Source organism: Chelonoidis abingdonii, chromosome 24 (assembly GCF_003597395.2).
Source record: "Chelonoidis abingdonii isolate Lonesome George chromosome 24, CheloAbing_2.0, whole genome shotgun sequence".
NCBI classification, from domain to species: Eukaryota; Metazoa; Chordata; order Testudines; family Testudinidae; genus Chelonoidis; species Chelonoidis abingdonii.
The window spans coordinates 13,909,630-13,933,354 of NC_133792.1; the positions used below are offsets into that span (position 1 = coordinate 13,909,630).

The 23,725-nt window shown below is 43.1% G+C and overlaps 1 protein-coding gene across 4 annotated transcripts in view; it reads left to right on the top strand.

Annotated features, from left to right (window-relative positions):
* The window catches only part of MIGA2 (mitoguardin 2), a 34,708-nt gene that overhangs the window by 5,216 nt on the left and 5,767 nt on the right, over positions 1-23,725 (top strand). For 3 of the 4 annotated variants that reach the window (XM_032797749.2, XM_032797750.2, XM_075060674.1), the window contains exons 3-15: positions 1,215-1,425; positions 2,850-2,962; positions 12,582-12,699; positions 13,986-14,116; positions 15,980-16,094; positions 16,798-16,898; positions 17,328-17,443; positions 17,965-18,037; positions 19,043-19,129; positions 19,888-19,986; positions 20,650-20,784; positions 21,761-21,814; positions 23,044-23,160. In XM_032797749.2, the coding sequence (XP_032653640.1) occupies positions 1,215-1,425; positions 2,850-2,962; positions 12,582-12,699; positions 13,986-14,116; positions 15,980-16,094; positions 16,798-16,898; positions 17,328-17,443; positions 17,965-18,037; positions 19,043-19,129; positions 19,888-19,986; positions 20,650-20,784; positions 21,761-21,814; positions 23,044-23,160 (1,470 nt within the window). Of the gene's footprint in view, positions 1-1,214; positions 1,426-2,849; positions 2,963-12,197; positions 12,437-12,581; positions 12,700-13,985; positions 14,117-15,979; positions 16,095-16,797; positions 16,899-17,327; positions 17,444-17,964; positions 18,038-19,042; positions 19,130-19,887; positions 19,987-20,649; positions 20,785-21,760; positions 21,815-23,043; positions 23,161-23,725 lie in introns of those variants that run through there. The other variant, XM_032797751.2, reaches the window with a different exon arrangement.

Here is a 23,725-nt window from a genome sequence, read left to right on the forward strand (position 1 = left end):
CACATAGAGAAGGCAGCCTCTGAGGTTTCAAACTCTCATCTAAAATGATTATACAGAGAGAACTGCATGGAAATCATACGGGACTCTAATTCTATCTGCAGTCTGTCAGATAAGATTGTCATAAACAGATAGCTAAGGGTTAATGTTTCTTTTACCTGTAAAGTGTTAACAAAAGGAACCAAACACCTGACCAGAGGACCAATCAGGAAACCGGATTTTTCAAAGCTCAGGGAAGGAATTTTTGGGTGTGTCCTTTGTCTGTGTCTCTGTTGCTCTCTCGGCTCGGAGAGTAATCTCTCTATCTCCAGGCTTTAAAATCTTCTGTTTCCCAATTGTAAGTACAGGTATAAGACAATATAGATTTTTATATTGTTTTTGTATTTACATGTGTGTAGTTGCTGGAATGTTTTAAATTGTATTTGTTTTTGATAAGGTTGTTTTTATTCATTTTGTTTCTTCTTAAGCCAATGACCGCTGTAAATATTGTCACCTTGATACAGAGAACCATTTTTTATGTCTTTTTCTTCTTTTTATATAAAATGCATTTCTTTTTAAACTTGTTTAGATTTTCTGTTCTAGTTGGAGGCTCAAAGGGGATAGAATTCTGTGCCAGGATTACGGTCTCTCTCAGAAGAGACTGGGAGGGGGAAAAAGAAGGAAGGGGGGAAGGTGAATGGTCCTTCTCTGTGTTTGTGTTTCAAGGACTTGAACACGGTGATCTCCTCTGGTGGGTACCCCAGGGTGGGAAAATCTGGAGAGGAGTAAAGAGGGGAAGGAAGTGGGTTATTCCCTTTGTTGTGAGACTCAGGGCCTCTTGAGTCTTGGGGTCCCCCAGGGAAGGTTTTGGGGAGACCAGAGTGAGCCAGACACTGGAATTTCTGGCTGGTGGCAGCGCTATCAGATCTAAGCTGGTAATTAAGCTTGGAGGTTTCATGCAGGCACCCAGATTTTGGACGCTAAGGTTCAGAATTGGGAATTATGCTTATGACGAAGATATTCTGTCCTTCACATCTTGTCCTGAACAGTTTAGCATTGCTCGGCACAATTGAACAGTTGCTGTGTTCTACTCCATGGATGTCTACATTTCACTGGTGGGTAAATCAGTGCCAGTAAAACACCTTTTGGTCCTAGCTGTCCTGGATTAAAACTGCTATACAAATGGGTGGTGCAGGTGGTGTTACATTGTTGCTCTCTTATATCTCTTGTGTTTAAAGTCTGTCTTCTCTCAGCTGAGACTCTCCCCAGGCCTGAGGAAGGTGCTGTTTGCTACAGCTCTTGGGACAGTTGCCTTAGCTCTTACCGCGCACCAGCTGAAGCGGCGTCGACGTCGAAAGAGACAGATCACCCCAGAAAAGTCTGGCATTAAGCCTGGAGGAGTCCCTGCCCTCTCTTTACCAACCAAGAAGGTCCCTTCAGTGAAAAAAGGTTGGTATTGCAACAGCAGATGCTCGGGGGAGGGGAATGCAATGTAATGTTAAAGGAACCTTTGTGTAAGCAATAATGGCTGAGAGGAGAAAAATATAGGACAGAAGCCCAGGTAGTTCCAAGCAGATGGGTAGATCAGGTTGCTAAAGTAATTCAAAACACTATACAGAGGCAGAATGAGACTGGGTGGCAAAATTAATCAGACAGTAGCCTAATAGGAGCCACAATGCAGAATAGATAGCAGAACGGGCAAAATCATTACCCTAGACCACAAGTGATTGAAAAGTGGCTGCAGGGCTTTACAGTGAGTTTTGCTGTTACCATCAACTTTAACACAAAAGGAGACTATCGACCACACTGTGTAATACTTTCACTTGATGTGTGTGGCTATGGGCATGCAGTGACCCACAGCTCACATCTGTGTATTGATCTTGGTGGCCATGATTGGCTCCATTTCATGCCTATTAGGTGTGGCGGTAGGTTTCTGACAAATTGCTAATGTCATCTGCCCAAAGCATGGGCATTGGCAGCGCTGCCCTGAAATCACCGTTAGCAGTCCTTGGAAGCAGTAAAGGAGGTGGTGTAGTCTGCAGGAGTGAGGACAGGTCTGGGAGTCAGGAGGTTGTGTTTTAAACCCAGCTTTCACGCTAACTCACTGTGTGACTCGGGTAAGTCACTTACTGTTCTCTTGGTTCCCCATCTGTAAAATGGGATTAACAATTACCCAGCTACTGCAGGGGGTGTTGTGAAGATTAATTATTGTCTATACAGCACTGTGAAATTATGAAACTCTATAAAAACACTAATTATGAGGTCAAGCAAGTTTGCTGGCTGTATACTGGCAAGTTTTCTGCTGTGTTTGCACTAACGATACTTATTTTAGCACTGTACATGGCAGGAGAGAAGTGAGGCACTGATACATAATATTTCTCCAATAACACTTTTCACTTGCGTACATCCTTTCATCCAAAGAGGTGAATAAGTATTCATAGTTCCATATTCGATGGGGAAACTGAGTCAGAGGTTAAGTGCCTTGCTCAAGGCGACAAAGCAAGTTAGGAGGGAATAGAACCCTGACTCCCAGCTGTAGCTATTAGAAATACACCTCCTCCTCCTTCTGTACATCCTTTAACTCAGCAGATCTATGCTCTGTCACTAACTAATCACAGTTCCCCTCGTCATCCAGGACTGCAATGAAGCCATTTTGCTTTGAACCAGATTTTTCTGTGACTGCTTCCTTTTTCACCCCACTGAGCACTAATTCTTCCTTCTGGAGACCCTGCCTCCAATGGTACTAACCTGGGGCAGCACAGGACAGATTAGAGTGAGCTACACCACATCAGATTGCATAGGTTCCTTTTCCTGATTGCTGTAAACAGAGTGGGAAGACCTAAAGGCTTGTTTTTCCACCCTTCCTATTACAGGATATTCCAGCAAGAGAGTACAAAGTCCTAGCAGCAAGAGCAATGACACACTCAGCGGGATTTCCTCCACTGAGCCAAGCAAGCATTCCTGCTCCTCCCACAGTCTAGCCTCGGTAAGAGACCCTAACACCATTGCTATCTGCTCTGCTAGTAGAACTAGTAGAGTGGGTGGAATTTACTTGTCCTGAAAACAATTTATTTTGTGTCAGAGCTTTTGTAGCCTGCAGGTTGAGGTATTGGCCCTTAAAATCCCATCATTCTGATTACCAGTGTGCTTTAGTCCCCACCCCTCTAAACTTCAATTCTAATTTGATTTAAGGGGCTACTGATTGGAGATCAGCCAGAGCTAAAAACCAATTGTGGTACTGTACCTGGCCATTTTGGGATGTCCCCAGTGACTGAGGTAAGAAAGGGAGAGCTTTATAGCAGAGAGAATAGACATTGGTTCATCGTAAGCACTGCAGCCTGCACCACTGCAACTTATATACAAAGTGTAGACGTTTAGGGCCCTTCTTCTGCTGGAAAACTTTCTAACCAACATTAAAACTGCTTAGTGCTGTAGCATAGACTCTATTTTAGGCTTTTTAAAGTAGCCTGGACCAGAAGAAAAAAATGATTCAGGTCAGGCTACCTTAAGCCTCATAAAACTGGGTCTATGCTATGTCTTCAAGCAATTTTTAAAACATCTCCCCAGTGCAGACAGGCTCAAAAAAGACAGCTAAAAATGTAGACGTTGCTAATACCATATACTAGGTCTACACTGGCAGTTGTCAGCTCTCCCAGCAGTGTAGCTCCATTGCTAGTGCAGTCTGGCTGCCAGTGTTTCTATAGCTGTGTTATCAAACTCTACGCCGAAGAGGTCTAAATGATGCTGCGTCCTGTCTACACTAGTGCTTCCATGAGTGGGGCTGTGAAACAGTGGGAGACTTCCTGAAAACTGCCAGGGTAGATGAGGCATTTGAGTGGAAGTTACTCGTTAGATCTTCTACCAATCCAGCTGAAGCATAGAAAGATTTAGGCAGTGAGTTTGCAAAACCTTGGTTTGTAAAATCTAAAATTCTAACTCCACGCTAGCTCCCTCAGTTCTCCTGTCGGCCTCTCCCTTCATCCACAGGACAAGAACTGGTTATATAGATCAAGACTTTTCCATCTTTTTGCCCATGCCCAGCCAACAGCAGAAGATACCAAATAGATGTACAGGTCATAAAGGGAAGGTCTTTTCATGGACTGAGAACTAGTTAAAAGACAGGGAACAAAGGGTAGGAATTAATGGAAAATTCTCAGAATGGAGAGGGGTAACTAGTAGTGTTCCCAGGGGTCAGTCCTAGGACCAGTCCTATTCAATTTATTCATAAATGATCTGGAGAAAGGGGTAAATAGTGAGGTGGCAAAGTTTGCAGATGATACTAAACTACTCAAGATAGTTAAGACAGAAAAGGTTCAGAAAAGGGCAACTAAAATGATTAGGGGTTTGGAGAGGGTCCCATATGAGGAAAGATTAAAGAGGCTAGGCCTCTTCAGCTTGGAAAAGAGGAGACTAAGGGGGATATGATAGAGGTATATAAAATCATGAGTGATGTGGAGAAAGTGGATAAGGAAAAGTTATTTACTTATTCCCATAATACAAGAACTAGGGGTCACCAAATGAAATTAATAGGTAGCAGGTTTAAAACAAATAAAAGGAAGTTCTTCTTCACACACAGCGCACAGTCAACTTGTGGAACTCCTTACCTGAGGAGGTTGTGAAGGCTGGGACTATAACAATGTTTAAAAGGGAACTGGATAAATTCATGGTGGCTAAGTCCATAAATGGCTATTAGCCAGGAAGGGTAAAGAATGGTGTCCCTAGCCTCTGTTCATCAGAGGATGGAGATGGATGACAGGAGAGAGATCACTTGATCATTGCCAGTTAGCTTCACTCCCTCTGGGGCACCTGGCATTGGCCACTGTCAGTAGACAGATACTGGGCTAGATGGACCTTTGGTCTGACCCGGTACAGACGTTCTTATGTTCTTTGTCTCAGAGAAAGGGTGGGTGGGAATAAACCCCTGCCAGATTTTACTGTTATGTTACACAGCCAGGGGTTAGCTCAAATAGGCAAAGTGGGGCAGGGGTGGGAGGGGAGAGAAACACCACAGATAGTGAGCTGGCTCCATCCTCCTTTAGCAAGCCAATGGCTAAGCAGCAAACTGAAGGAGTAGGGGTAGGGGGGAGCCTCCCTGTTCCACATGGACGTATTTCTTCTCTCATTTCCTGTTTCAGAGTAGCACCCATGTTAGTCTGTATCCGCAAAATGAACAGGAGTACTTGTGGCACCTTAGAGACTAACAAATTTATTTGAGCATAAGCTTTCATGGGCTACAGCCCACTTCTTCGGATCTCATTTCCTGGTATTCTTGGTTTCAGAGAAAGGATGGATGGGAACAAACCCCCCTCCAATGTTGCCAGACTGCACTGTTCCCAAATAATTGGGCTAGTTAATTTGATTGTGTGGTGGGGGAGAATAGCAGAAAAATGATCTTCCACTGAAAGCTAGTTTTGGAATCTTGACCTATTTTATTGGGGAAACTTAGGGTGAAACACTTCTGTAATGGGTGAATACAGAACCAATGCAAGATCCACTTCTGATGTTTGTGAGAGATATGAATGGGGGTTTCTCAGTGGTATATATTTGCCTCTAACCTAGGGATATCAGACTCACTTGGGGGGAGATCTGAATTCCATTTTTAAATCTGATTCATGGGTACAGATATATATTTAAGGTCACATACTCAGGTCTATTCACAGCTCAGCTCCCACTGATGTCAAGGGGAGGTTTGCATAGAGATCAAAGGTAGAATCTGAATTTATGTAGTAATTAAACTTTTACTTGTGATCATTATGTGTTAGTTCAGTACCCTATTGTCATATTTAGCATTGCTTGGGAGGAAATGTTCATTTTTAAGACAACTGCTGTTTCTGCTCTTTTTCTTTTCCATCTCCTGTGTGTCCCTCTCTCTCTTTCCTTCCCCACTCTTGCATCTTTCTTTCCTTTTATTCCCTTTGCATTTCCTTCTCTGCAGTAACTCCCAGTTCCCACACTCTGGGCTTCACTTCCACCTCCTTCTCCATTGCATGTGACAAAAGGATCTGCAATGATAAAGCTAACTCTAACCTTTAAAGTACTGTCCTTTGGCTGTCAAGTTTACAGCCTAACAAGATTAATGGGTGGTGTGGAGGGAGTTCACACTTCTTGGAGTAGTTGTTTCAGGTTGCCCGTGGATTCAGGCTTCCACTTAAATACTTAGGGACACATTTGGAAGTCTTTGTTATTTCTTTATAGTCCTGAGGGTTAGAAACCACTTTTGAAATGGAAGTGGAGATTCTTCAGAATCTGCATATGCAAGGTGACTAGATCTCCTGTGGACCAAGGACATCACTGCTTAAGTCAAAGGACCTGAAGATGGGGAGGGGATGGTGGGTGAAGCGGTTTCTGTTCTTACCTTCAGAAGTTCACACCTTGTTAAGGTGACTGGGTGGGGAAACTAATCCATTGTTTGGTGGTAGGTTCCTATAAGGCTGCTAAAGTGCGGGGGCAGGCTCTGCCCTCTCACATTCCCCAGCAGTCATTTCATAGTAGGTAGACTGGAAGGGAGACACCAGACTCCATTCCTGCTTCTGAAACATGGTGAGTGCAGGACCTGTGCAGAGACAGCCTTCAGAGCAGATATATTCTCTAGCATATTTGGACTCAAAATCTTGGGGCTCAGTTTTGTGCAAATCAGGGTAAGTGGACTCCATCTACAATACAATTTAAATGCAGTTTGACTTCTTTAAAAGGTAACTATAACAGGACTGCTTGGAAATAGTGACTATAATATAATAACATTTAACATTCCTGTAGTGGCAAGAACACCTCAGCAGCCCAACACTGTGGCATTTAATTTCAGAAAGGGGAACTAGGCAAAAATGAGGAGGTTAGTTAAACAGAAATTAAAAGGTACAGTGACTAGAGTGAAATTGCTGCAGGCTGCATGGACACTTTTCAAAGACACCATAATAGAAGCCCAACTTAAATGCATACCCCAAATTAAAAAACACAGTAAAAGAACTAAAGAAAGAGACACTGTGGCTTAATAACCATGTAAAAGAAGCAGTGAGAGATAAAAAGGCATCTTTTAAAAAGCGGAAGTCAGATCCTAGTGAGGTAAATAGAAAGGAGCATAAACACTGACAAATTAAGTCTAAAAATCTAATAAGAAAAGCCAAAAAGGAGTTTGAAGAACAGGTGGCCAAAAACTGGAAAGGTAATAACAAAATGTTTTTTAAGTACATCAGAAGCAGGAAGCCTGCTAAACAACCAGTGGGGCCCCTGGATGAAATAAAAAAGGAGCACTTAAAGACGATAAAGTCACTGCAGAGAAACTAAATTAATTCTTTGCTTCAGTCTTCACAGCTGAGGATGTTAGGGAGATTCCCAAACCAGAGCTGTCCTTTGAAGGTGACAAATCTGAGGTTGTCACAGATTGAAGTGTCATTAGAGGAGGTTTTGTAATTAATTGATAAACTTAACAGTAACAAGTCACTGGGACCAGATGGCATTCACCCAAGAGTTCTGAAAGAACTCAAATGTGAAATTGCGGAACTATTAACTATGGTTTGTAACCTGTCCTTTAAATCAGCTTCCTGTACACCAATGAACTGGAATATAGCCAATGTAGCCCAATATTTAAAAAGGGCTCTAAAGTGATCCAGCAATAAAGACTAAAATTGTCAGGACATGTTGAAGAACGTAAATTGTTGGGCAAAAGTCAACATGGTTTCTGTAAAGGGAATCATGTCCTTACTAATCTAATTTAGCAGTTCTTTGAAGGAGTCAACAAAATGTGGACCAGGGGGAGCCAGTGGAGAATTATTTGTCTTAGATTTCCAGAAAGCCTCTGACAAGGTCCCTCGCCAAAGGTTCTTAACATAAATTAAGCTTCATGGGATAAGAGGGAAGATCCTTTCATGGATTTGAGAACTTGGAAAAGACAGGGAACAAAGGGAGGAATTTAATGTAAATTCTCAGAATGGAGGGGGTAACTAGTGGTGTTCCCCAAAGGTCAGTCCTAGGACCAATCTGTCAACTTATTCATAAATGATCTGGAGGAAGGGGTAAAGCGGTGAGGTCGGGCAAAAATTGCAGACAAGACTAAACTGCTCAAGATAGTTTAGACAAAGCAGACTGAAGAACTTGAAAAAGATCTTCACAAAACTAAGTGATTGGGCAAAAAAATGCAAATGAAATTTAATATGGATTAAATGTAAAGTAATGCACATTGGGGAAAAAAAAAACGCAACTATAACATACAATAGATGGGGGCTAATTTAGCTACTGCTTAATCAGGAAAGAGAATCTTGAGTCACCGTGGATAGTTCCCTGAAGACGTCCACAAAGTGTGCAGCAGCAATCAAAAAAGCCAACAGGATGTTAGGAATCATTTAAAAAAGAGATAGGAATAAGATGGAGAAATAATCTTATTGCCCATATATTAAATCCCTGGTCGCCCTACATGCTTTGAATCCACTTAAGATGTGGTCTCCTCATCTAAAAAAGATATACTGGCATTAGAAAAAGGTTCAAGAAGGGCAACTAAAATTATTAGGGGTTTGGAACAGGTCCCATATGAGGAGAGATTAGAGGCTAGGACTTTTCAGCTTGGAAAAGAGGAGACTAATGGGGGATATAATAGAGGTATATAAAATCATAAGTTGTGGGGAGAAAGTGAATAAGGAAAAGTTATTTACTTGTTCCCATAGTATAAACACTAGGGGCCACCAAATGAAATTAATGGACAGCAGGTTTGAAACAAATAAAAGGGAGGAGTTCTTCACACAACCTGTGGAACTCCTTGCCTGAGGAGGTCGTGAAGGCTAGGACTGTAACAGGATTTAAAAGAGAACTAGATAAATTCATTGCAGTTAAGTCCATGAATGGCTGTTAGCCAGGATGGGTAAGGAATGGTATCCCTAGCCTCTGCTGTCAGAGGATGGAGATGGATGGCAGGAGAGAGATCACTTGATCATTACCTGTTAGGTTCACTTCCTCTGGGGACATCTGGCATTGGCCACTGTGAGCAGACAGGATACTGGGCTGGATGGACCTTTGGTCTGACCCAGTATGGCCGTTCTTATGTAAAACGTATGATTTATAGTTAGAGCTACTTCTAAATCTATATTTTTTTCATGTACAGTTAAGTACTCTTCAAACAAGTGAGCCATTCTGCTCTCTAGACTTCTTTTGGCAGGGGGAGTGCGGAGCAGCTGAGATTTCCCCCTTATGCTTCACACTAGTTGCTACTTCAGTGCTACTCTGCTGTTCTGTAAATCAGGATTTACCAGTGGGATGAGTTAGAAAACATAGTGAAGCTGATTTAAAAGATATGTAGGTTCAGAGAGAGAAGAGAATTCACTTTAGACAAAAACATACCCTAAATTCTGGTAAGTTTGACTCCTCCTGCACCCCTCCGCCCCTTTCCCTTTGACGAGAAGTCTTCCAAGACTCTTGCTAAATGCTTTCTATACTTGGCGAGTTCCCAGGAGTGTTCAGCCTGTGTCTTTTTCCTTGCATCCTCCAGAAGTTCAGGATTAAATTTATTTCTATGGAACTGTAGTGTTAGCCAGTCTCTGGGCAATACTGATCATTCTTTCTGGTTTTCTTGACCCTGGGATTAAGGAGACCCTATCCTTAAACTGCTGAGGTGAGTTCCAGCTCATTTGGCTCTTGGAATTCCATCCTGAAGCTCTGAAGACAAGAGAGCAGAATTAGCCTCTCTAAAACACCATACAGTATCCCCAAGATCATCTCCTCCTCCTCACATAGTGTCCTCTAGAGCAGCAGTGCATCATACCAACTGGAATCCCTACTTTCTAGTAATGCAAAACAAATTGTAACATAATGGTTCATGAGAGATGAGGAACTAAAATCAGGTCTGAATTGCACGTGGGGAAGCAAAGTGGTAGTCAAAATGAAGTGATTTTTAAATTTCGTATTTTGACTTGCTCTGGCTAGAAACAACTACTGTACAATCACATGCAATGTCAGTATCCTACAGCTTTTGAGCCTAGACCTGATAGCTTGCAGTATCAGATCTTAAAATGCTTTTATGGCACTAGCCCAGCACACTGAACTAAGACCTAGAACAGTGTGTCTCTTGCTTCTGCTCAACCTCCACCTACACAAACTGATTATGTATTGAGGCCCAGGGCACAAGGAACATTGGGGAGGCCCACCCACTCATCATAGGCCCCCACCCCCTGCTCCTCCTTTTTCCCCCCACGGCCCTGCCTCTTGGCCTGGCTGAAAGTCAAGCCATGGTAAGAACTGCTCAGGGAATCTGGGCTGCTGTGAGGAGCCCTGGACCCTCTACCTGTCCTGGATGGCATGCCCTGGGGGGCAAGGAAATGGGCCAGGGGCTGCTTTCTCCTCACAGCTGCCTGGGCAGCTTTTAGTACAGTCTAGGGTGACCATGTGTCCTGTTTTGGCCAGGACAGTCCCCTTTTTAAGCCCTGGCCAGGGTGTCCTGACTTTTAGCAAAACAGGACAAATGCCCAGTTTTGCCAAAAAGGTACTGAGCGGGGGCAGCTCTGCGTGGGCGGGGAGGGGCTCAGGGGCACCCTGGAAGGGAAGGTCTGATTACAGATACAGGGAGCATATATAAAATAAGGAGCCTAGAAATAAATATGAATGAAAATAAATGATTCAATGCACTAAAAATGTGGCTATCTTTAAAGTTGTCATCTTGTCAATTGAATTAATAACCTAGCTGATACTTGTGACAATAGTTTTGGAGCTTGTAGTTTCCGGTGAGTGAGTGTGGACAGTTGCAGCTGTCTATAGACATAATACAGCATTATGCCAGAGAACTCTGCCTATGTGCCAAATATTGTAATAGCTAAGATGTAATTTTTTTTTATTGAAACAATATCTGTTGGTTAGTGTTAGAGACTGGCAGTTAGGACTCGAGTTCTCTGACTAGCAGTGATACTTGATTCAGTTTGTGCTTGACTGTAGGCAATTCACTTAACCTCTGTGTGTTTCATTATACCCATGTGTAAAATGGGGGGGGAAGGGGAGGAGGGAAGGAGAGGATCTGGGGGGTCCAGCTCCGTGCAGGAATGAGAGAGGCTGGGGTGGCAGCTCCACACAGGGGTAATATGCCCAGTGCTCACCCTACCACAGCTCCTGTGATCAGCCTGGCCAGGAGGCAGGGTCTCAAGGGGGAAGAGGAGGAGCAGGGTGACAGGGCCCTACGAAGACAGAGAGAAGGCACAGGGGGCCAGTGTTCTAGCTTGCAGGGTGGGGGTGGGGGTGGGGGGTCCCCAGGCATGAGCCCATTCGGTAATCCACCACTCCCCACATAGGAACATTTGATTGGAAAGAACAGAATGGAGTGAATCTCAGGCACAAGTTCTCTCTGTATTTTTACTGATAATCTGCTCCCTCTTTTGTTTGCAATTGCTTCCCATCTATTGCCTTCCTCTTAAAGTGCGGCTTGGGGCCACCGTTTATTTACCTGCCATCCCTCCTCCCTTCCCCTTCTTGTAGCAACCGTCCTGGTGTCCTCCTTGTTTCTCTCCTCCCCTTTCTTCATCACCCTTGCCAGCATTCCAGGCAAGCATGCTAAGGATGTGTCTGTACTTTGAGCTCAGAGTGATTCCCACCTCGAGGACATATACCTGTACAGCCAAATTTAAGCTATGCTTAAGTACAGTTGTGGAAATGAACTTGGAACAACCATGGGTCAGACAGCAGTACCAGCAGTAAAACATGTTCTTTAAGCCTTGTTATTCCATAGTTTGGCCTGTCACACTGAGAAGCCAAACTATTGCCATGTTTTAAACCAGTTCATTAGAACAATTCCTAGCCCATAGTAACCAGGGCCAATGACCCAGACTAGACCTTGGACCCTCCAGAGATGGAGCCAATCATATGTGCCTATGGTTTCTGATGGGTACATATTTGGGGTGGCTAGCCCCTCCCTCTGCAGCTACACTCTGTTGTTAGCACACTAGCTTGATCCCGGCTAGTGCAGGTGTCTCTCCGTAAGCTGAGGAATCACCCACCCCCGTTTAAAGTGTAGACATACTCCAAGGTGAGCTTGGCTTGTCATTGCTTTGTAAGCCAGTGAGTGGGGTCAAGTAGAGAATATTGTGCAAACACTGCTTTCTTATGTATGTTTAAAGAGGTTATCATGCTCCTGGCTGGAGGAGGGTGATACTCTTTGCCTTGTGAATGGATTTTGTCTGTTGTGTTAGGACTTGGCCCGAAGCATTAGCGTCCTCTGCAGCTCCCTGTGAAGTAGCTCTTGAGCATCAATGTCTTGCACTAAACTTTATGGACACGGAGAACTAGGATGGATTTGGATTGCATAGCACCGATATCCCTTCCGTCTACATCTTCAGTATTTTCACCTTGGAAAAGCAAGAGAATACTGAAAATTGCAGGAGAGACTGAGGCCATGACTACGCTATGGACACTACACCAGCACAGCTACAGCCCCCATAGTTATGCCGCCATAGTTTAGCTGTTTTCTACAGAGACAAAGGGTTTTCCATCGCTGTAGGTAATTCACCTCCCTGAGCACCAGTAGCTAGGATGATGGAAGCATTTTCCCATCAACCTAGTCGCGTCTACACCATATGTCTACGTCATACTTGAAGGAAGTTCTAAAAGGAGCTGCTGTTCTTTCTTCTCTCTTCACTGGCTAGATAGTGGCTGTGAACTCTTCCCACCCAACACCAGCATCTGCAGGGCCCTGGGAGATGAGAGCGATGGAAGATCCTGGAGCAGTTGGCGACTCTAGTGCTGAAAACCTCTATATTCAAGGTAAACAAAAATTAACCTTAACCTGGAAGAATAATCCCTTATGTTGAGAGTAGGAGTCCTGTCTCCACGTTCATTCGGTCCTTGCTCGGCCAACAGATATGAACACTGTCTCCTCCTGTGCTTAACATCAGCATTGTTCCACCAACAAACTGTCATTCACCTGGAGAAATCAGTTTCCTCTCCTTGGATGAGGAATGGTGATGGTTTCATTGAATCCTAACCCAAATGAGACAACTTCCATAAGGGAAAGAAATATCTGTTCCTTCCTTTTACAGTAACTCCTCAATTAACGTTGTAGTTCTGTTCCTGAAAACTGCGACTTTAAGCGAAATGACGTTAAGCAAATCCAATTTCCCCATAAGAATTAATGTAAATGAGGGGGGTTAGGTTCCAGGGAAATTTTTTTCACCAGACAAAAGACTATATTATATATATACACACACACAGCATAAGTTTTAAACAAACAATTTAATACTAGTGCAGTGATGATGATTGTGAAGCTTGGTTGAGGTGGAGGAGTCAGAGGGTGGGATATTTCGCTTACTGCTACATGATGAACTAGCAATTGGCTGAGCCCTCAAGGGTTAACTCTCTCACTCTGCAAGGCAGCAGGAATGGCATTTCCCTTAAGTACATTGCCTTGTTAATTAGATCAGCTTGCTGAGACCGCAGCTGCTGCAACTCCCTCAGTCCTGAGACCTGCTCTATGGAAGATGAGGTAAGTGGGGGTGTAGGAGCAGGGAACAGGGGGACACCCTGACATTAGCTCCCCTCTTCCTTCCCTTCCCCCTGGCACAGCAAGCAGGAGTCTCGGGGAGCAGATCTAAGGCAGAGGGCAGGAGCAGCATATGGCAGCGGGGGGAGGGACACAGCTGAACTGCAGGCAGCTGCTGCACAGGGAACTTAGGGGAGCAGGGAGCTGATAGGGGGGCTGCCGGTCCACCCTGGTTCCAAGCCCCCACCAGCTAGCTGCAATGGGCTGCTCTTCCTGCAAGCAGTAGACAAAGCTGGCAGCTGCCAAACAGACGTTATAAGGGAGCATTACACAACTTTAAACGAGCATGTTCCCTAATTGATCAGCAATGAAACAACATTTACCAGGACAACTTTAAGTGAGGAGTTACTGTATTCTATTGGTTTAGGCTGAAAATGGGTTTGGGACGAGACTTCAGTCTTCTCTTGAATACTGTACCTCACAAATGAGGAAGGCATCTTATTGGTTGCTACATCCTTATGCTGTATAAGTGACTCTGTTTTCACTGCTTATGTTATGTTGCATTGCCCAGGAATGGAGCTATTTGAGGAGGCACTGCAGAAGTGGGAACAGGCATTGACCATAAGGCAGAGAAACACTAGCACTCCAGTTTCTTGGGACAACACAAAACATGAAGAAACTATGTCTGAGGAGTTGCCTGAGGTGCGTACCAACCTCTCCTTTACATTATCCGGCTAGTGAACATTGTGAGGGCCAGATTGGAGGGAGAATGGGAGGTCATCAGTAGGAGACTAAACATTGAAAAGAAAGTTTGGAGGAGAGTGGATTAGACAAGGGAGTATCTGATATGGCTAGGACCCATCCTTAACCACTTGTAATTTCGTGATATAACGTTGCTGGAATTAGAAAGGATGCTTCTCCAACATTTTTGGCTAAATCTTTTTCCTAGTGAGTTTTCCACCAAGTGTAAACTCAGTGACTTATGCCAGAAGATTCTTTGTCAAACTTTAGAGTCAGTTATTGCTAGGAAAAGAACACAGCAGGGCAACCTGTGTGGCCTAGTGGCTATGACACTCCATTGGGACTCAAGAGACTCCACCACTGCTTTGCTCAGTATCTTTATGCAAATCACTTCCCTCTTTGTGCCTCAGTTTCCTCATCTGGAAAATAGGGATAATATTGCTCTTTTTGTAGAGCACTTTGAGATCCACAGATGAAAAGTGTTCAGAGCTCTGTATTACTAATTATTATTAAATACAGCAACGAACTAGGTTAAGAATAGTTTGTCTGGCCCAATGTTATTTCTCTTTTTAATACCTTTAAAATGGAGGGTCTAGCTAGACTGGTTGCCGAGATTGTACTGAACTGTACTGAAATGGAAAAGCTAACTAATTGCACACTTGTCTTACTAGAGGAAAACAAATTTGTGAGGCTGAACAACTATCTCAGCCATTAGAGAAAGGGAAAGTTAAGAGAAAATACGTGCCAAAATACTCACTTAGAAGAAGAGAGTTGTTGGCTTATCCAGTCACCTACAAAATGGACAGTCTAAGGCTGCAGCTGGCTGTCTCCCCCAGATTTAAAGGATCAACTTCTATAGGAGGGACCATGCTGGGAAAGGCTCTTACAAAAGGGTGCACCCAACGTAGAAAAGTTTAGTGGTGACTAAATAGCTAAAGAGATAGCATCTGCAGGTAATGAGAGAGGCTAAATTATGAACTCTGTAGAAGTTAGGGATGTTGATGTGAGATACTCTGAGATTCTTATAAAACAGAACCTGGTATCTTCATTATGTGGGATGTTTATCTTTTGTGTTCTATTATGTTTATGCAAGTCAAATCTGGATTCTTTTTGATATTTGCTTTGTGTGCTTGAAGTGTCCCCTTGTGTTTCTACAGCTAAATTGAGAGTTGCTTCATAATCAAAACAGATCTGATAGTTTTATTTAACTCTTCTAGCTGAGGGCTTGGATCTCTATGAAAGTGAAGATCTAAGCAAAGTATAATGAAGGTAGACATTGTATGAGCTTTTCTTTCACCCACTCACTGATGTTACACAACTGTGCTAACAGCAGACTTCACTCCTGTCTAATAACATACTGAAGCTGATCTGCATTATTCTGGAGTCTGGCCTGTGAACAGAGCAAACTAATGCAGGCTTTATGGAATGAACAAACCTTTACTTGAGACTAGACTGAGTTAACTGAATTCTTCTTTGTGACTGATAGCCCATTATATCTGTTTCTGCAAGTGGTAGGCTAATGTACAGTTCGTATAAATCTTTCGCCTTTTACTAAAGATTTCCTCTTAAATGGATAAAACAGCAGAAGGAAAAAGTTGTAATTTGGAGTAGATTGCATACAAACGGCCCTGGTTTTATTGCAAGTTTAACCTGAAGTGAATCTTTAGTTTAGTTCATTAACTTAACTATAATTGGTAAATCATAACTGTTGATGCAAAATTTCACTTCAGTGGTTTGCTGTAAGCATCTGTAACAGTGATCAATTGTGCTATGTCAGCAGCACAATTAGCTATTGAGGGATAGTGTCTGCTTATGTTTAAGCAGGAGTCCCAGAAAAAGGAGTTTGCAGAGAAGCTTGAATCTCTTTTGCACCGGGCATATCACCTTCAGGAAGAATTTGGGTCAACGCTCCCTTTGGACAGCATGCTGCTAGACCTGGGTAAGGCAGGCCTGGGAATCAGCTATAGGTACAGCCATGAGAATACGTGATAGCCACGCCAGGGAGTAGAACTGAGCTCCATAGGGACTTAATAGGAAATGAGTATCAAGCCTTTTTGTGAAATTCTAATGTTTTATTTGCCGAGGCCTCAACAAATTCCTTCTAGCAGAATAGGGGTGGCTGTTAGAACAGAGTTTGAATGTAATGGTGTTGTAGGATGGACAGATAAGGAGATAACACCTTAACTCGTGCAACCTGTGAACAACAACAGTGGAAACATGCAATGCATTGTAGTCTACCACCTGCTAGTCCCAGGTTTCAAATTGTTTTTGCCTGCTAGACTGAGGAAACTAATGAATCTAGCTCTGAGACCATTTTTCTTTTCCTAGTAGTAGATAAGAGTTGATGGGAGAAAGACTTAAAGAAGAATAGTTTTTCAGTGGAAAATAGTATTTGAACTAGGAAGCCACTGGCTTAGCTCCATATTATTTCTTAATAGACCTCGTGTACCATGGTTCTCTCTCCTGAAGGCCAGCCAAATCTCTTTAGTTGAGAATGTCAAGGAAGTGACAGGAATTTCAAGATGGCCACAAAGGGGCACGACTGCCACATAAAGACTTGCATATAGGGAAAAGTGTGCTGGGTGGGAAGAATGGAGTTTTAGAGATACAGGGCTAAACAAACTTTTTTCTGCCCCCTCCAGAGAGAAGTCTCATGCTTCCCCTGACAGATGAGTCACTGAGACTTCGGACAGATGATGAAGACAGTTTGACTTCTGAGGACTCCTTCTTTTCCGCTGCAGAGGTGACTCAAACTCTATCCTTTGTAAATAAATCAGTCGAACATTACTTAATTTACTGCATTAGGAACTTGCCCATGCCGGTGGTTCTGCCATGTTCTTAATGCTGGGGAGAGTATGAAGATGGTCATGTGTTTACTTCATCTAGCGGCATGTAGTAATAGCTAGACAAGTACTGTAAAAGCAGCTGCAGCACCTGCTAATATGGCTTGTACTACAGATGTAGGAGGAGGAGGAATTGGGCCATGCTGGGGGTAAGGGAGTTGTGATCCAATCAGAATGGGAGTTCCAGTAATGTCTGAATGTCTTGGTGTGAAATGGCGCATACCAAATGCCTTCTTAAACTGATGGACTCTAATCTCTTGTTTCTGAAGTCCAGGATTTGCACAGATATAACAAAAATTTTCTTCTGACCTCTTCTGCTTTCTCTGCAGCTCTTCGACTCTCTCCAGATTGGGAAAATACCTTTTCAGCTTTCCAAGCCAGCAGCTGCGTACAAAGAAGCTCTACAGTTGGTGAAAGAAGGGAGCGTTTCATGCAGAACACTAAGGTGAGGTGCTAAAAGCCGTCTTCAGTCCATAGGACAAGACTCCTTTGGCTAGAGGTATGAACTCCTCAGGTTACTTAGTAGGGGCTTGGCACGGGGGTTAGAATACCATCTTGAGAGAGAAGTTTTTTAGCACCTTCTCTGCTGGCTTGGAAATTCCAAGGGGGTTTTAACTAGCCCAAGACTTCAGATGCTGCTTGGGTTTGTTTAACTTGATTCAGGCTGGATACATCCTGATACTGTGAGAAGCACTCTTAAGATTACTAGTTTCCTGGGGCAGTGAGCTACAGCACCTTTCACCTCTAGCTTGTTGGCTCAAATCTAGCCATGGAATGTAATGATCAAAATGACTATCTGAAAGTGGCTCCGTGGCTTACATGAAAGGAGCTAGTGCTTTCAGTTAGTGCCCAGTGAGATTTTCAAAGGGGCCTAAGGGAATTAGGAGCCCAAATTAGGAACTTGGTCTGTTCTCTTCAGACTTGTTTTGTTACTGGAGTTTGTAAGATCCTGCTTTCCTCTCTTAGGACAGAGCTTCTAGGCTGCTACCATGATCAGGATTTCCTGGCAAAGCTCCACTGTGTCAGGCAGGCCTTCCAGGTAGGAATTTTCTAGCTATCAGAACTCTGTTGCATCTGCACTTGAGAGGCTTCCTGACTGTTAGAATACGTCACTTCCGGTATCTGTCCTTGTGAATGAAAAGGGTCTGTCAAGCCTGTCCTAGACGCTGAAGTCCTCCACTTCTACAGTAAATCACAGAAAGCAGCAGAGCAAACTTCCCTTATCCTACACCTTCCCCAAAATATGTTTCAAGCCTTACTCTAGGAATGAGAAGATGGTTCAGGCTCTGTGCCCATTCAAGATGTGGCTTTGTAGCCAAGACAGACACCAGATTTACATATAGCAGTTCTTATAATAAAGTTCTTGGCTATTAGGGAACTGTCTGGAGACTACCAAACTTGTTTCACCCAGGCTGCTTGACAGCCTCCATTGGTAATTGGCCTGGAGTTGTACCTGTGACCTTGGAGTGAAAGGCTTTCTATCCTCAGCCATCCAGTCCCCAGAATAATATCTTTAGACTGAAGGTGACTATGTACCTCCCAGATCCTTGCATCATCATAGTGCATGAGCTCACATACTTTTTTTTTCATTCTTGCCACTCCCAGACTTTTCCAGCATTCTATACCTATTTCCTACAGGAAAGAAGTGTTTTACTTCATCTTCACCCTGTGGCCTTGTGTTTTGCTTTTGTGCACCTCCCCTTTTTAAGCCTTAGCACTGTGATGATCCTCTTTCCAGCCAGGGAGAACTAGATACTTTTTCTTTAGGACATCTCTGAATAATCAGTTGTTGACATGAGGAGTTGCTGAGTGACTTGAAGACATTAGATTCACTACGAGCACAGGCTTCACAGAGCTCATTGTCTTGGGCTGAATAGATCCCACTATTTAAATTCATGTCTGCTCTCACGCCATGGAAAAAGTGAGATCCACGTTTGTTTGTTTCACTAGTGTAAGAACCTTCCTGTTGTCTCCTGTCTCTACCGTTGTGGAATAAGGATTTATGTTTACGTAATCAGTGAAAGATTCTTTGGTCTTTTTATAGGCCCTTCTGCAGAATGAGAGCAACCAGTTGTTTTTTGGAGAGGTTGGAAAGCAGATGGTGACAAGACTAATGACAAAGGCTGAGAAGGTAGGAGGGCATGTGAGTAGGAGATAACTCAGTTGCACCTTGTATGAGCAAAGGTGCACTTCATAGAGACAATTATTCAATCCCAATTTCTAGCTAATCCGTGTGATTTCCCCCTTCCCCTGTCTGTACTGTGATCACCCACTTGAAAGAGAAAAAACATTTCCCATGTTTGCCCTCTCTTCACTGGTTCTTCCTGGGAGAAGCTCTGTATGCAACCTCCTCTCCAAAGCCATCATCACTGATGATGTGGTCCATTAGTGAGAATGGGTTCCAGGGGGCTCCCAGCTGACATCCATTGGGAGGGAGGGGGGAAGGGGAATCAGGCACTCTGTTCAGTGCATCTGTTCTGCAGAGGACAATGAATGGGAATCTTTAATGTGGCTTTTATTCATTAAACCAACCTCTAGAGCAGTAAGACTATGCTGCCTTGCTAATGTATGAATGGTAGCTTCTTACTGGAATCAATTAGTCACCTATAAGGATTTCTGCGCAGGTACTTGTATAGCTTTCATCAAAGTATCCAAGTGCATACAACATACAGGCTTCAAGTGGTGGTGGTCTTGTGGCCACCACACCTTCCAGAAATAATCCTTCTCTTTCCTCAAAGGATCGTTGGCCAAAAAATTGAGCCAGTACTTACTTATGTGTAAATCATTGACATATTCAGATCAACAGGCTAGAGAAATGCTTAATAGTAACCTGAAACTGTGTACTGCTTCTAATTGTTCCCATTGTCTCATTTCTCTGTTCTCATGAAGAATCCCAAAGGTTTTCTGGAAAGCTATGAGGAGATGCTACATTACGCACTGAAGCAAGACACCTGGCCAACCACTCAGCGGGAGCTGGAAGGACGAGGGGTTTGTAGAGGAACTCTCTCTAGAAAGATTGTTTCAGGCTTTCATTTCTGCTCTATGTACTGAAGGATCCAACAGTGAACAGGAATTCTAAATTAAATATGTTGGTACTCACCACTTGGTATCACTGGACCCCAAAGCTACTGCAGTTAACTTGCAACTATTTTGCAGTAGTTTATGGGAGGGGAAACTCCAGCTCTTAACACCAGGACGTTAAACTGTGGCAAGTAAAAAATACCCAATATTCCAACTTTCTCTTGAAATGGCTTTGTAGTTAGGCCTGTAACACTGTGGTTAGGGAAAATACTCATCCAGAGCTGTAGCTGCCTTCAGTATAACTTAATACAACGAAAATATGACTCATGAATTCTTTCTGAACCTGTTTCTCCTGAGTGATAATACTACAGTTGTAAAGTTTGTAGCTGTATTTAATTTCATTTGGTTTTGAATCTGCTTATCCTTAACACAAGACTAGTAGGGCAAATGCTTGCTGATTTAAATTTCAAACCATTGAACTGAAATCAGTGGAGTTGTGCCCACTTACACCACTGGTCAATTTGGCCCTTTTTGTAACTAAAGAATTCAGAATCCATTTCTCAATGGTCCCTCTTTGGTCTGCATTCCTTTCTATAAGCTCTTGTCTGTGACTTGTCTGTTCTCTGGCAGGTGGTGTGCATGAATTTCTTTGATATTGTGCTGGACTTCATTCTCATGGATGCTTTTGAGGACCTAGAGAACCCTCCCTCCTCTGTCCTAGCTGTCCTGCGCAACCGCTGGCTCTCAGACAGCTTCAAGGAGACGGTGTGTTTAAATGGTGGTCCTTGTTCCAAATGACTCTTTCATTATTATAAGGACAAAAAAAAAGAGAATCTGGCTTTCTGATTACACGCAAGTCTCTTAACAGAACAATCCTATTTTTCTGTCCCTCTAGCCAACACATGAATTGGCCAGTCTCTTGATGATCTGAGTAATTTATAGGGAATCTGGGTTGGCTCTAGCAGGTTCATTCCTGTAGCAGTTATTCTCTGTAATAACATTATGTTAAAGAATAATGTGTGTAGACAGCAGACACTCAGCCATCACCTTCCTAGTTGTTAAGGAAATAACACTTTCCTGTAGTTTGCAACTGGGAGGGTGGTGGCTCAGTGTCTACTGCTTTTCAGGTCTTTCTCCACTGGAGACCCTATCAAAGTGAACCCTGAGTATTAATGCATTTCTTAGAACTAGCTGTCCTGCATATCTTAGACTGTCTAATCTGCAAGGAGCCCAAAAAAGCATATCTGTTTAGAAACCATGGCATTCTTACTGAATTTCCTATGATTCTGGTTTCCAATCTTGCTTATTTAAAAGCAAATCTCAATATTCCATATTAACTGCCTGCAATACTATACAGTAGCAATGACCACAGACATCATAAGTTAAGTGTTTTCCCTTTTACATGGGCTGTTTCATTGCTGGTGAAGTGATGGACTAAAATTCTGTTTATGATCTGCATTCTGGAGTAGCTGGGGGCCTCCTTCACTGGATGGTATTAGGGGTATTCATAAGCACTGTGGCTGGTCTGGAATGGATCTGAAAGCATGTTTGGTCACTTCAATTTACATAAGTTTAATTTAGGGTCCCTGCTAAATTCCAATCTGCCACCTGGTAAAGGGCTGCAGAATGGTGGGAACAAGTAATGCTCTAGGCCATAGTGATGGCAATATATTGGTAAGTTGCATCCTGTTTTCTGGAAAGGCTCACATCATTAAATGATGTTGGGTTTTTTTAATTTCAGGCCCTAGCAACTGCCTGCTGGTCAGTTCTGAAAGCAAAGAGGAGACTTTTAATGGTAAGTAAGACATAAAAATAAGGTGTTGTGGGTGAAGGTGTGAGAGAGATGGCGGTGAGAGATACTGAGGAGGGAAGGAAGGAAACACAAGGCACCTTGTTGTCACCAAGATGTGATCTGGACCCTGATGAAGCATGAATCTAGATGAAATTTTTACAAGAATAGACTAAATTGCCCTATTACCCATATCTGAAACAGCAGGAGTCCACTGACACCTTTGCTGAAGGGACCTCCCAGATACCAAGGCACTCTTTCTGAAGTTCCTATGATTCTAGGTTCCAGTCTTGCTTATTTAAAAGCAAATCTCAATATTCCATATTCACTGCCTACAATACTATAGTAATGGCCACAGACTCCAAGTTAATAGTGGTTTCCCTTGTATGTGGGCTGTTCCTTTTTTGGTGAAGTGATGGGCTAAGGCCACTTACCTGCAACCCTGCTGGCAGCATTGCTAGCTGGTTGGCTGATTAGATTTTGCCCACTGTATTTCCCCTTTTCACTAACTCTGTGCTGCTTTCCAAACATACCCTGTCATCACAGATGAGCCTAGGAGACTGAGAGTCAGGATCTCATGAGTTCTTATCTAATCCAGTTCTGTCACTCACTCCCTGGTCTCTGTGAAGTCATTTAAATACAGTGCCATAATCAGTCAGTAAATGAGGATAATGCCTGCCTCACAGGGGTGATGCAAGGCTTAACTAACATTTGTAAAATGCCTTGAAGGTGTAACTATTAAGTACTTGTGCTGTCGTGTGGAAGCATCTCCAGGTCCCTGCTGTAGTACTAAAAATCATTCAGACCACGGGGGACGTAAATTACTTCATCCAATTTCTTAAAGACCATGAAGATTGCCTGATAGCTGAAGGACTCTTGCGGGCCTCAGTTGTCTTGTACTTCTTTCTCCATCGAAGGGCAGTTTAAAAACAGCAAGATATAGAAGTCCTGTAAGATCTGAAAGTATCTGAATGATGGGTGTCTAACTTTGCAAGGGAGTGGCTGAATAAGTCTCTTTTGTAGCTTCTCTTCCCAACTTCAAACTCTTAAATGCAGCCCTTTCTGGGGTGGACTGTGGCAGCTGTTTTAACAGTATGTGGTAACACAGCGCTGCCTTGTCGTGCTTAGGACATACGCATTTCAATTATCAGATGAGGATGCCTAATGTAAAGTGGATTAGCTTGTAAATTCTCTGTAGGAGCAAAGATGAGATCTGGATTTCTTTCCCATGACAGGTACCAGATGGCTTTATCTCTCATTTCTACTCCGTATCGGAGCACGTCAGTCCTGTTCTAGCCTTTGGTTTTCTGGGGCCCAAACAGCAGCTGTCTGAGGTCTGTGGTTTCTTCAAGGTAAGCTGGCCTTCTGTACCTACCTTCTTAATATATTCGCTCCATCTTCTGGCTCTAATCTATAACCATGTATTCATTGAAGGGCCTCTGTTGGAGTAATACTAAGGAACTTGGCATACTACAATCTGGTTTAAGTCTTTGCTTTTTTTAAATCAGCAGCCTGCATGATAAGATTTATAAGAATTCTTGTTAGAACTTGCTACTAACTATGCTACTCCTGTAAGAACATGCAAAATGAGACACTGGACAAAATCTGTAACTTGAGAATAAATTAAGGATACCCATGTATATATTCCCATTTTAATGTATTTCTTATCAACTCAGAGGTCAGTCAGAATCTTAACATCATATAGGACCCATATTTGATCTTAAATTCTAAATGCCTCTGTTCTTTCTAGATTCTTATTTGACTCTGCCTAACATGGAACTTTTTTTCTTAAATTTTAAGATTACAACACATTTGCCATGAGATAGTACCACAGAGCCCGATCGCATTCCTGACTCCAGGGACCCTGCTCTGTGCTCCCTCTCTCCCCCATTTTCTTCAAGGGATGTCAGCCTTTGT